The sequence below is a fragment of the Pseudopipra pipra genome, chromosome 3, assembly GCF_036250125.1.
Source record: "Pseudopipra pipra isolate bDixPip1 chromosome 3, bDixPip1.hap1, whole genome shotgun sequence".
Classification (NCBI taxonomy): Eukaryota; Metazoa; Chordata; class Aves; order Passeriformes; family Pipridae; genus Pseudopipra; species Pseudopipra pipra.
Window position 1 is genome coordinate 16,744,479 of NC_087551.1, and position 13,736 is coordinate 16,758,214.

Consider the following 13,736-nt stretch of genomic DNA (forward strand, 5'->3'; position numbering starts at 1 on the left):
GCCAGGGCAGGAGTTAGGGACTTCCTCATAATTCATCACCTTGTGCAGTCTGCCATGCTAATTGAGCCACCTGGCAACAGGAACTCATGTGCTTCAGTGGCAGTGCCATCCCCGGGGGGCTGAGCCTTGACACACTGCTGACCATCCGTCTCGACCTACATGTGCCCTGAGCTGGGCAGATCCAAGTCTGCCAAGTTCAGTGATGCCCTGGACAAGTTGTATTTGATCCCTGTTTTGGGGTAGTACTTCCTGAATATATCCTGAACACTTATTTCATCTTCACCCTCTATATGTCACCTCCTCCTTTTCCTGCATTAACAGTGAGCACAAGGTCCTAGGCAGGAGGTAAGGACTGGCAGTGTCATTCCCCATCTGCTTTCTTTCCAGTATGCACTATTGCAGTGTTTTTCCAGCCTTCTACCCATTCTGCTGGCTGCAGTGCAGCCTAGGCATCCCATAGCCAAGGGAAAAAGCCCGTTCACACTAACCTTGCTGTGTCTCCCGGGAGGGAAGAATTCCCAAATGACCAGCAGCTTCAGCACCAGGGATGCTTAGTGACTCACCAGCCTGACAGCAAAAAGAAAAATGCTAATAGCAAGTCTTGGGCAGGGCAGAGCTCTCAGACTGGCTGTGTCTCAAATAGCCATGATTGGAAGGGAAAGGCAAACACCAGGGGAATTGATGTTCTCCCACTTCATGCAATGCTGTTTAGGGTACACTGGCAACGAGAAAATATTTTTTCCAAAGAGTTTTGTCATATGTGCTAGCAACAGGGTGATACACAGCTAAGGCATCCACCCTGATAGCCTCTAAAAGGGAAGTATTTCAAATATTTGCTATACTGCTCCCCACCAGTGATGTTTGCTTATATTTTGTATTTCATTCTGCCTGGGAGGGTAAAAGTGCACGGGTTAGTTTTGACTTCCCAGTTCACCTCTATTACTGCAGTGCAGTAGCTGCTCTGCCAACTTGCCTGATTTTATCACAGTCTCACTAACACATAATGTTCCACTGGAAGGCTCAGCTCCTATAGTCACACAGTTCTGCACTTCCTCTTAAGAGCAGCATAAAAATGAGCAGAAAATCTACACTTCTCACAATTTTTATTTGTAGAAATCCATGAAGCCATGAGCCTAACTCTTCTGATCTGAAAGCAAGATTAAAAAAAAAAAAGTCAAGATTATTTTGGGGTTTTGGGAAAACCATTATTTTGTTTGGGGAGAGGGTCCGTCTCCATGATTTCAGTTGGAGGTGCAGTTCCAGAACTGGAAGAAAAAAAAGTAACACAAACCAGCAGATTAAATGGCTGCAAAGATAGAAAGGGCTGTGCTGTTTTGTTGGGGTGTTTTAAATTCTTACTAACATACAGCAAGTACTTAATTTGTGTTACTAAACAAGTCTGATTTTTAGAACAGCTGTTCAGCTTGTCTATGCGTTGTCCACTGTGCACTCCAGAAATATCCCAAGTATCTATTTCATCAAGGAAGGATAGTCATACCCATCAGCATCTCATCAATTTGCATTATTTATGCCCATCATGAATTCTTTTAGCTTCCCAAGTAACAATGGAGAAGGAATGTGTTTCCTGGTCACTGATGGCTGTCAGTTACTGGTGGCCATTTCAGGCCTTGTTTTCAAACATGATTTCACCCAAAATTAAAATGTGTGTACTGGAAGAATTCAGTTTGTGTTTGAAAACTATAGTAAAAAAAATTCCTTAGAATCCCAGCTACACATTAATGCTGCTGTGCACTGACCTCTCTGGAATATGTGACCTATATTCAAATGCCTTCTGAGGTCTCAAAATCTGGCTAGGAATTGTCTTCAGCGTTGGCTCAAATACCAGGAGACGCTCAATCCATCTGTCACAAATGGCAAAGCTGTAAACTTGTTGAGGGGACAACTTCTGCTGTGTGTACATAGAAGCTAAACAGGCTGTTATAAGGAAACTTAGCTCTGAACAATACTCTCATCAGTTTTACCTCACCTGATTTGAATATGCTTACTGAGGATTCGTTCAGTTTCCACTGACATAAAGCAAGAGGCTTGTCAGGCTCCCAGTCTCTTCCCAACCCTGAAGCTGTTGCAGTAAACAACATGAAAGCAAAAGGCCACACAGTCTGCCACTCCAGGTACTGGTTAATGTAAATGTTAGCATTGTTCCTGGCTGAGAGCATAGACAGATCTGCCGTGCTTTGAGTCCTTTTGCCTTTGCTTTGGAAACCCTAAAGTCTCCAAAACGTATTTAATGTTTCCACTAGTTCTTGGTACAGAGGAGGAAGAAATGCAGAGCACTGGCTGGATGATGTAGCTCCCAGTGCTCTGAATCAGCAGCTGTGGGACAGATTATTTCTTTGAGTATAAGTAAAGGCAGAGGTGATCAGCAAGCTGAGGCCTGCTCTGAAATTATGACATGTAATAGTTCAAAGAAATCTTTTCATCCCAAAGGACTTCTGTCTACTTCACAACACACCCACAGATATGCATTACAGGAATCTCTTTATATTCCCTTGGAAGGCGGCCACCTCCAGAGAGGAGTATGGCAGCTTTTTACAATGATGTTTTGGGATGAGCTGCAGAGAGGTGTATCCAGTACCCATCCTTTGCTTTTCATCATCCCTTCTGTCCTTTCCTTGCTGGCACTACCACTCCTCACCATCAGAGAAATTTGCTCATATCATTGTTGTTCCACTCAGTCCCAGCACCCTTCTCTCTCCATGACACCATCACTCTTTGGGTCTCACAAGAGCCATCCACTCAGCTTCCCACTCACTTTGTGTGTCCTCAAAGGATATGTCACTTTCCCCTCCCCCACTCCCCTCCTTTTCTTCTTCTGACCATCGTGTGACCTTCCTTCTCCTTTGCTTACAGCCATCTGTCACATTTGGGTAACACCTGCCCCTCCTGGCACATTCTCCCCCGCCACTGTGGGCTGCCTGCGTGTTTTGCCACGACATAAGTCCTCTTCCCTAGACTTTGAACAGCTTTCAGGCAGGACATCACTGTGAGCAGTTAGACTAAGCCTCAAAACCCTCTTATTCAATTATAAAAATTCAAATCAAGGCATTAGTTCCCTGGAATCAGCATTCATTTCATCTCTGAAGAGCTGTTCCCTCTCGAGGATAGTCAGTGTTTACTGTGTCAACTATCCCATCTTCTGATGTTGTCCTCAGATGCACAGAGCCAGTCTGTCAGTTGACAGATAGGGACACAGCTATAAAACTCTGCCCTATAGAGTGGCACAGTCTGGTAAATCTTCAGTCTCTGGATAATATCAGCTTTAGAAAGATGAGAAGGAAGCTCCCAGTGACTCAGATTTAGCAGGAAAGAGGTGAATTGCTAAAAGCAACACCAGAAGTGACAGCAAGCTGTGAGATATCTGGTGCAAAGCAGCAGCTTTGTGTTTTTCAGCATTTCTTGATCTTGCTGTTCCCATGTGATCCCACCTGAACTCCACTACCACAGTCTGTGGCCATGGTTCCACAAAACAGGAAAAGCAGTAGTGTGCATGCTACCAGACAAAAAACCAGCACAAACAAACAAAACAAACCTAAACCAATAAGCAGTGTAGCTACATGGTGAGAAATGCTGAACCAATGCATGCCCACTCGTTGGTGGTTTAAATTGTATTTAAAATGTTACAGCCAGGCAGATTTTGTGCTGGATCAGGTATCATCCATCTTCCCACAGTCAGCATAAAGACTGTATCATGCCATGGTCTGACTTGACAGAAGTGTAATTGCATAATCCTATCAGATCTTGGTGAAATGCATGCTGTCAGGTATTCCTGTGGTGCACAAACGAGTATTCAGTAAGCCAGCCTACCTTGTGGAGTCTGGGTGGCAGGGTGTCTGCAAGATCATTTTTTCTGTAGGCTGAACTCACTGACAGTCCTGCTGACTGGTCAGCTTTGTGTTAAATCTGTTGAGTCCTTTTCGTGCGGTCAGAAGGAAACCTGTCCCATGAAAAAAAAGTCTGATGGGAATAAAACTGTTATCTTGTCCTCCTAGTACTGTATGGTTGGGATTAATTTTCTATTCATGTTCACCTTGTTTGGAGGTTGTGAAAGAAGCTGCGTCAGTGATGTTAGGGAATGTTTAAGTATTTTTCCACAGGAATGCGAGTACAACAAACAGGAATTACTGAACAGAAAATTCTTCCCTTAACAGTTCTATCTGACACATCCCCGTAATAATAGTTTTGCATTTATGCAGCTTTGGCAAGCAGATGGCTTCCCAAATGCCCTGTAACTTCACAATAAAACTGTGCTGTGTGTGTGGACAGCTTCACCCATCACTGAAACGCTGCCAAGTCAGAGATAGTAACTGGCTGCTTTTGTGAGAGGCCTTAGCAACACCCTACAACACTGAGAGAGGCGTAAAGAGACATAACGAATTTGCAGTGGAATGAGCAAGGGACACTATGAAAACTCCTAATTTGACTGTAGATGAAGATCAGCTCATAAACTGATAAACACACTAATAAACTGCCAGAAGGAAGAGTCAGGCTCTGTGCATCTGTGAAATCAAAAAGGGGCAGAGGGAGTAAATTAAAGCAAGGATATAATGCTTAGATTTAGTTACAGAATGAGCCTCCTGTGTTTTCTGGTGTTGAGCACCTCCAGCTTGCCCTTAGAGTTTTACGTTGTCACTGTGCTACCCAAATGCTTTAGTAACAATCTACTCTTTTTATACACTGAAAGCAAAACTAAATAATCAACCCTACTGTTGTATCATGTATGTAGCAATTCTCTAAGCACTTGTCTGTGTGAGAAAACACTACCAGGCAGTGAGTGACTCCAAGTAGGTACTTGTAAACAAAGGTCTTGTCCCACCTGCCCTTTCCACACGTCATGCTACATGTTAAGGAAGAATACAACACTCATGATAATTTTCCTGTCTTTTCCTCTGAAGTGTTCTGTTGCTTAAGAACAAAATACATACACTTACACCTTGGTTTTCCTACCAAGTACCTCCATACAGGAGAATGCAGCTGTGATTATTAGAAGTGCACACAAAGACATGTTTCTTACTCTGCTGGGCACCAACAGGAAGGCAGTCTCACACGTTCCCTGAGTGCCAAGGCAAGTGGGACGTACAAGGGGAGTGTGTGGGCTGGGCTTTGGTCCCAGCATGGGATGTAGATGAGTCCATGCTGTTGACTGCTCTGAAACATCACCAAGTGTTACTCCCCAGGGCTTTGTTCTCTCATTAATGGAGATATGCAGGACAGCTGTCAGGAGAATATCTCTGAACAAGGAAAGAAGCTCAGAAAGAAAGTCTGCTAATCAATCTAGACATTTAATGAAGTCCACGGGGACATTCAAGACTCACTTTATGTTACTGTAGCAGCTGGGAATACACAAAAGGTCTGAGCAGATATTAATTTCCTTTTCTTGCTGGGTAGAGAAACATTTTTTTTTTGTTAATAGGAAAGGGAGGCTCACAGAATAGATACCTTCTAAGTGTTACTGTGGATCCAGGCTTGATACAAGATAAAAATCATCAGAGCTAAATACCTAAAGATACTTTTGGAAAAACCTTGAGACCCAGGCAGATCAAAGGGCTAAAATCAATCTCCCAAGTCCTCAGTTAATACCAAAACTACTGTACCACTCTTTCTACAGCACCCTCTTCTTTTAAACGAGTTCCCACTTTTACCGAATCACTAAAAGGTGGGCTGAATGTCAGTTGCAGTTTCCCTGCCTGATCCCAGCCCCTAAGTGAGCCTAATAGAGACTGTTCCTCTACTGTCAGAGGGAAAACATTTGTGTGATCTGACAGGACATCACTAGCATTACAAGGTATCCTAGAGAGCACGATTCTGTTTCCCCTCTTGATTCTCTCAAGAAAGTAACCAAAGTACAATTCAAACGTGTGCCAGGTTGACAAGAAAACATCCCAGTCAATGAGATTTGACAAGATTAAATGCAGAAGCATCTCCAAACAAAGTCACTCTGACTCATTGCTTCCATGATGAAAAAGCAAGCTGTGTTGCTCTGCGTATGAGGAATAAACTGTCTTGCCATGCCAGATGACTTCCAGTACAGCCCCAGCAGACCTGAGCATTAAGTGTGTGTTTAGCAAAGTTTGAGGGGGCGAGGGAGGTCCCTGTTTGCAAATTCATTGGTCTGCTTGCAGAGGGACAGCTTACAGTCTGAACCCCATCCAAGTGAAATGAGGCATCTTCATCCTGCTGCCAGTCCCTCCTAGCACAGGTTGGGAAGGAGTCAGCATGCTTAGCTTTGCAGCAGATATGCAAATGGTGAGGTGGGGGTGAGCTCCCTACAGCAAGAACACCTAAGGTTAAAAAGCTGAGGTTAACCCAAGTGTTAAAAAAGGCTGTTAATATCTGAAAGCAAACGGGACCAAGTTTATTTCAGTCTTAAGAGTCTGACTCGTGACTGTTATTGAGGTCAGACACATGGACTGGACAAGATACAGAGCTATCAATATGATATATTGAATGCTCAGCAGGTCTTTGTCAAAGGTAATACTAATTCTGAATTCTCTGAAGCTCTCAGCATCAAACATAACTGAGCAAAGAGCCAGGGCCCAGCATTGCTTACTGCTGCTAGAGAAGGCAGTGCTGTCCTAAATGAGCAGAGGACACTGGTGCGACAAACATCTATCTCTTGCATCTATGATTTCTGTAGATCCTCTGGAAAACAGCAGGGCAAACTGTCCACATCCAGGAGCACACACCCACACCCCACTACCCCATGTTCTTGTGAGGAGCAAACGGTAATTGACCAAAGCAGAACACTGCCAGAAATAACCTTCGCATTTGTTCTCAGTGGCAAAAAGTTAATATCAGCTGAAGAGAAAGTTCACACAGGCTTTACTCTTGACTTGGCAGCCAGGATTGCACTCCAGTTTGCTTAGTCAGAAGGGACAAAAGGCCAGTGGCAAAAAGCAAGATCAGAGCTCAGCTCTCCTCCCTTCTGTAGTTCCAATCTAATGACTGAGATGTGCTGGTTGCCCTCTAGGTTTTGGAGGGGACAGAAAGAAAAATAAAAAGAAAGGATAGGGGGAGGAAAAAGCACTGAACTAATTATCATACATTTACTCATGAAAGCCAAGATTAAAATAGTATTTTAAAGGATTCGAATGCAAATAGCATTTGCTCTGTCCTGATTTTCCTTAACAGAGTGCAGCACTCTGGCAACAGAGATAACCCCAAATGTTGCACAGCATAGGAGAGCCTGACAGAGCAGAGGGAGAGAATGAGCCAGTCTCTCACTGAGGCTTTAAAGAAGGTGAAAAAAACACCACAGAGCTAGGAAAGAAGGTCATTTTGTTGCTGTCATTACTACTGTTTTAAGGACACATCTCCACACACCCTATTTATCATGCCCTCTATTGCCTAGAGAATGGACATTGTACATCCATTATCCTTAGTCTTGAGGCATGTGAAATTTGAACCCACTGTTCCTATCTTTAGTCCACCTCTCGTGTTCTGCTAAGCATCAAGCACTTAGCTAAGTGAACACAAATCATTTGGGTTTGTGCACATGCAGCAGGTACGACAGGATGATTATTCCGGTAAGGCAGGTTATTTGCATCCCAGGTTTTGAATTGGATGCAAGAAAGTTAGTCTCACACAACTAGACAAGAGCTGAGAATTATTAAGTGGTAGAGATATGCATCTCAAACCAGTCTGGGTGCAAGTATTGCAATTATCCAGCTTTCTACAGCCGTCGTAGGCCATGCTGGTGGCCAGTCACACACAAAGTAGACCTCTCTTGTTGCCACATACAAGACTTCTGCAATAGCCCTTTGAATGTAGCAGTTGCCTCACGATATGCATTTGAATGAAGGACCTGGAGCACAAGTTCAAGACTTCTTCAGGTGATCTCTTAAAAGATGAGAGCTACCCGTAGCTGTGCACCTCATGAGCATTTCAGTGTGAAGGACAGGGCCTCGTCTCCACCTTCTTTGGGACAAGAAACGACGTTTCATGTTCCTGTTATCAAGCTGGTCTACTGGGTAAACTTCCTCTGCAAGCTTACCCTCTGTTAGGCACAGGTATAATTCAGGTACAGCAAGTAGGCTTCTGTAGTCCTGTGCATGTTGCATCTCTTCTCTTCCTCCACCCCTTGCAGGTTACGACTTCGCCGCTGTACTGGAGTGGTTTGCAGAGCGGGTTGACCGCATCATTCTCCTTTTTGATGCGCACAAGCTGGACATCTCTGATGAATTCTCTGAGGTCATCAAGGCCCTGAAGAACCATGAGGACAAGATGAGAGTTGTTCTCAACAAGGCCGACCAGATAGAGACTCAGCAGCTGATGCGGGTGTACGGTGCCCTCATGTGGTCCCTGGGAAAGATTGTCAACACTCCTGAGGTCATCAGGGTCTACATTGGCTCCTTCTGGTCCCATCCATTGCTCATCCCTGACAACCGCAAGTTGTTTGAGGCAGAGGAGCAGGACCTGTTTAGGGACATCCAGAGCCTGCCCCGCAATGCAGCCCTGAGGAAGCTGAATGATCTCATCAAGCGAGCACGGCTGGCCAAGGTGAGTGTTGGCATGGAACCCCAAAGCACTCAATTTGGGCTGTCTGCAGCACGCAGGCTATGGGGAAGTGGTTTTGGCTAGTTCAGCCTGCAGAGCTGGTGGATCCTACTCTTTTTCCATCCCATTTAACTTGGGTCCAGCATATTAGCCCTGTGCACTTCAAGGAAGAAAGCACCACCATTGCTTGGTGCATCAATCATGGCAGGCCAGAGCAAGGAAGGTGACCACAGATCTAATCAGGTAGCACTGGAAGGGATCTAGAAAGAGTTACTCTGTGGTAACAACTTGAGAATTAGAACCAATTCAATATATCAGAATCATACATCAAGGAAATTGTTAAGCTCTGGGTCTTTTGCTTTAAACTTTCTTATCCGAGAGAGATACCTGGCTTAGATGAATGCAGGAGGTAGAGACTCACACAAATGATAAATCATCCTGCAGTATGTCTGAAAATTTGAAATGAGCGGAATGAAGCCCCTAAAAATACAGGGAAGAGCCCTATACCAATTGAGAAAAGATATCAAAAGATCCCTATAAAACTTTCTGTTCTTCATTTCTAAGAGGAAATGATTGATTCACCATTCAAAAAAAAAACCAACAATGTTTTATAAGTTAAGGACTGGTATTCATACTAAAACATTAAACAAAGTCTAGAGAGCTCCAAAACCTGTATGTTTGGTTTGGACTGGAAAGGAACTATTCCCTGGAAGGCCCTGCCCAGTGGAAGATGAAAAATTAAAGCACCACCACTTCTTCCAGGAAGTGCATTTGAATGTTACTGTCTGTATGCCCAGGACTCACAGTGTTTGCACCTTGCCTCAGCACAGCCAGAGTGCACAGCTGAGCAGCACTTAGCACTGGAGCAACAATCCATAGGCACAGGCAAGCTGAGGAGGTGAGCTTGCTCTTCAGGGTGGGACAAGATGGAGTTGAGTCCTGGGCACAGATACTCTGCTGAGAAGAATTTTTCTGATATGTTATTTTACACTTGTCTTCATTCCATATAATTTAACTCCCTTCAGGTCCATGCCTACATCATCAGTTCCCTGAAGAAGGAAATGCCCTCAATGTTTGGGAAAGACAATAAAAAGAAAGAGCTTGTTAACAACTTGGGAGATATTTATGCCCGAATTGAACGGGAGCATCAGATCTCACCAGGAGACTTCCCTAATCTGAAAAAGATGCAGGTAAGCAGGGGCATCTTGGCCAAACATCCGAGGAAAAAGCATTAGAGTAACCACAGGGAATACAACAGAGCCACACAGACATTGATTGTTGCCACCTGTAAGGAAAGGCCTGCTGTAATGTTGAAATGGGCTTTGAAATATGTGCAGGCTGTATTTGGGCATGAGCACTTCTCACACACAGAGCTCATGTGAAGCTGCAGCTGTATAGCACTTTACAGCAAATGGTTTCTTCTATTTTTCTTTAATTCCAGGTCAATTTGAAGAATTTTCAGGCCTAAGAATACTGTTAATTTATATTAAAAGGAAAGCTGTGCCCTGAAAAGCCTACATATACCCCTCTCCCCAAGAACTATACTTTTTTTGTCTTCTACTTCACGCTTTGTTTCTAGAAAGAGAGAAATGAAGGTGTGAAAACTTAAAGCCCCTTTTCTATTTTAAGCAGAGAGGCAGGCTTTCTGTTCTGCAGACCTGAGACCTGACCCAGTGTTCATGCAAGTCAGAAACTTTAAAGGACCTTGGATTAGAGCCTTGTATTGTATATTCAAACAATGCTGGACAGTGCTGCATTGCTGCGTGGCTTCAGTCCAAGCAGAAACCTGTTCTGAGTTGCCAGCTGTCGAGGTTGCTACTAGTTACCTATGAAAAACACAGCATTTGCCTTTTTTGTCTTTTTTAAAGTATATTTTTCATAAATTGTTGGGAGTGAGATCTATGGAGTGTATCCAACAGGAGATATCATTCACTGCTTGTTAAAATGTGTCCTTAAGCGTTTAAATACTGTACCAATCCATTAGGAGCGAATAATGTGGATTAAATGAGTAGAGGGTGAAGGATAAAGCTGTAGGTCATTTTGCAGTTAGAAGAGAGTTCTCTGAAGGCCCTACTCAAGGCACATTTGCTTAGCTGTGAAAATTACAGAATCTGAGCCATGTAAAGATGTGCTCATCTCTTACAGACATGCTACTGTCTTTGTGACATCTGAAAGATGCACTGTATGATGATGAGTATAATAGTCTTTTTCCAGAGTGGCATCTCCTTCCCAGAGTGCAGAAGGGGGAAGGAGTGCAGAACACTGGCTGGAGGATGTAGCAAGAGCTGCACAACCAGTTTACCTTGAACAATTTGGTCTTCAAGGAGGCTGTTTCTGTGTGGCTTGGAAAGGAGGAGTCTTATTTGCATATGTCCATCATTTGGGCCTTTGAACAAACTGCTTCCCCTCTATATATCACATCAACCCCCCTTTGTAAGCAGAGAAGGTCATTTTCAGTAGGACTTCAAAGAGGATGTAAGCAAGAGCAAGGCGAGACCCCATTGCATGCTGAGGAACGGGGGTGTCAGAGAGGGAATGCCAAGCTCCCCACTCCTCTGCAATAGCACTTTTATTGAGCCAAGCAGCAGACAGGCATCCCACTCTACGCCATTACTCCACAGTGCACAGCCATGTCGCTCATCTCTTGCTATGTTGTCCTATTTTAAGGATCAGTTGCAAGCACAGGATTTTAGCAAGTTCCAGCCTCTGAAGAGCAAGCTGCTGGAGACCGTGGAAGACATGCTGGCCAACGACATCGCCCAGCTCATGGTGCTCGTACGCCAGGAAGAGTCACAGCGGCCAACCCAGATGGTGAAGGGAGGAGCCTTCGAGGGCACCTTGCACGGTCCCTTCGGCCACGGCTACGGCGAAGGCGCCGGTGAAGGCATCGACGATGCCGAGTGGGTGGTGGCCAGGGACAAGCCCATGTATGACGAGATCTTCTACACACTCTCGCCTGTCGATGGTAAAATAACTGGTGCCAATGCAAAGAAGGAGATGGTAAGGTCTAAGCTGCCCAACACGGTGCTGGGCAAGATATGGAAACTGGCTGACATCGACAAAGATGGCATGCTGGATGATGAGGAGTTTGCCTTGGCGAATCATCTCATTAAAGTCAAGTTGGAGGGTCATGAGCTGCCAAATGAGCTTCCTTCCCATCTCCTCCCTCCATCCAAAAGGAAAATAACAGAGTGAAAGCAATGTTACAGGGGAGAGGGAAAGGGAAGGGGGAAAAAAAAGATCTAGAAAAACATGTTTACTTAAATTATACCTTTAGATGTGAGATCACGTTTGGATTTATACCTACTTTGCTGTATGAAGAACAAAATCTAAAGCAGAACAAAAAAGTTCAATCCTTCATGATAATATGCAATTAACTCTTCCAGTGTACTGTCCCTGCTTTCTAATGTGTAGTCTGTAAATATGAAGGTAAAGAAAGGACATTGCAAGTAGGAGACTCTCTCAAGCAGGAGTAGAAGAAAACCTGAAGTGGGCTGCATTTTATGAGAGTGGAATAGGCACTAATAGAAATCCGCTAACTGCCAGTATCACTCCTGAGCTTTGGCTGCACCTGCTGCCTTTTAATGGGTTGCACAAACTTCAGGAGACTGAAATCTTGAAGAGAAACCACAAGGTCTTCGAGCTATTGGCCAAACTAAAGAGCACGTCCTAATTGATGTAAGCCCACACTAAAATACTAGATACTAAACCCCAGAGTTAAGAATTTTAAGAACCTTGATTCACTGTTAGATGCAAATTTTCCAACATTCCCCTGTCCTTAAAGAAAAATATATAAATAAAATCTGAAAGAGCTCTGAACTGGGTAGCTGGAGTTCCTCATTGTTCACTGTGGGACAGGCACTCAGAGTTCCCAATCGTCACTACCTCCCATTCCATCCCCAGGGGAGATTTGTTCTGCAGGCATGGCCAAGAGAACCAACCTCCAAGGGAAACAGAGGGATGGGGCACTAGAGGCGGACATCAGGTGGCTTGGAAGGGAGGAACACTGCTCCCAGGCTCACTGAACGTTTCACAGCCAGTGGATAGTGTTTCCTCTTTGAACAACGGTGGTGTCTGTTATCCCTGTGAAGTGACGTGTTTACTCTCATTGTGCACACTGAAAGCTACCAGGCCCCATTCCTACTGTAAAGATACAAGCCCTGCACTGTCAGGTAGGTGGGCCATCACAAGAGCAGAGAACACAGAGGGGCAGTGGGCAGAGCTTGCTCTGCTGCCTGTGCCTCCACAAATCTAGCCAAGATGTCAGCCTTCACACATTCACCTCACCACACAGTAACACTTGATCCCCTCCAGAACCTCTACCTTGAGCCAAGAGAACTTCCCTACTTCTTTCATGCTCTATGAAATTTTTGTTTTCAAGACCCAATTTTACCAGAAATTCCTCAATTTCCTATTTCATTTCCTAAACACACACACGCGTGCACACTCTTCTGGTTTTTGTTGTTGCTTTGGAGCAGTGTGTTGTTACAATTCCTATTGTCACTTTATATAAGCTGAGCTCCTACTGTGATGAAATACCAAGATAAGTATAACTTATTTTATATCTCTTGTGTTCATATTATATAGAGAAATATATTCTGTGTATGTAGGATGTGCTTATTGCAGTACATTTATCACTTGTCTTAAAAATGAATGCATTAACCTTTTTTGTACCCTGGTCCTAAAACATTATTAAAAAAGAAAGGCCAGATGTGTCTATTTCTTTACATAGCAAAAGGAAATGCAGCTAAAAAGAAAAAAGCTTATTTTCATGTGCAACAGAATGAGGAAATTGTCCTTAACACATTCCCAAATGTGCATGTATAGATCAGCCCAGCTGGACACGGGTGTGCACTGCTGAATGCCTGGTTGACAACTGCAACATCTTCCTTCCCTTTTGGCAATCACATCACAACCTCCGTACTTGCCAAAGCAAGTGGAATTTGTCCACAATTCACCTTGTTCAGTGTAGGGAAGAGATAACAGCCAAATTTCAGTAGAAAAGGTATATATTGAAAGAGTTGCTTCCTGCCGCTTACAGATGAGAATGCTACAGATTTATCAAGATCTGGAAAGGACACAAAAAACCTTAGTCTTAAATCTTGCTGACTCTAATTTTACTTCTGTCTTCATTGCCCTTTCTTTACACGTTCATTACAATGATAGGTATCCCCAGAGTGGGATAGTGAGAGGCACGAAGACAGTGAGAGCAGTTAGGATAG

The 13,736-nt window shown here is 44.0% G+C and overlaps 1 protein-coding gene across 1 annotated transcript in view; it reads left to right on the forward strand.

Moving 5' to 3' along the window:
- EHD3 (EH domain containing 3) overlaps window positions 1–13,223 on the forward strand; it is a 30,674-nt gene extending 17,451 nt beyond the window's left edge. Inside the window, exons 4-6 of the mRNA XM_064648034.1 lie at window positions 8,105–8,517; window positions 9,540–9,704; window positions 11,182–13,223. Coding sequence (XP_064504104.1) covers window positions 8,105–8,517; window positions 9,540–9,704; window positions 11,182–11,709 — 1,106 coding nt within the window. The 3' untranslated portion in view covers window positions 11,710–13,223. The remainder of the gene's footprint in view (window positions 1–8,104; window positions 8,518–9,539; window positions 9,705–11,181) is intronic.
- Window positions 13,224–13,736: the final 513 nt, after the last annotated feature.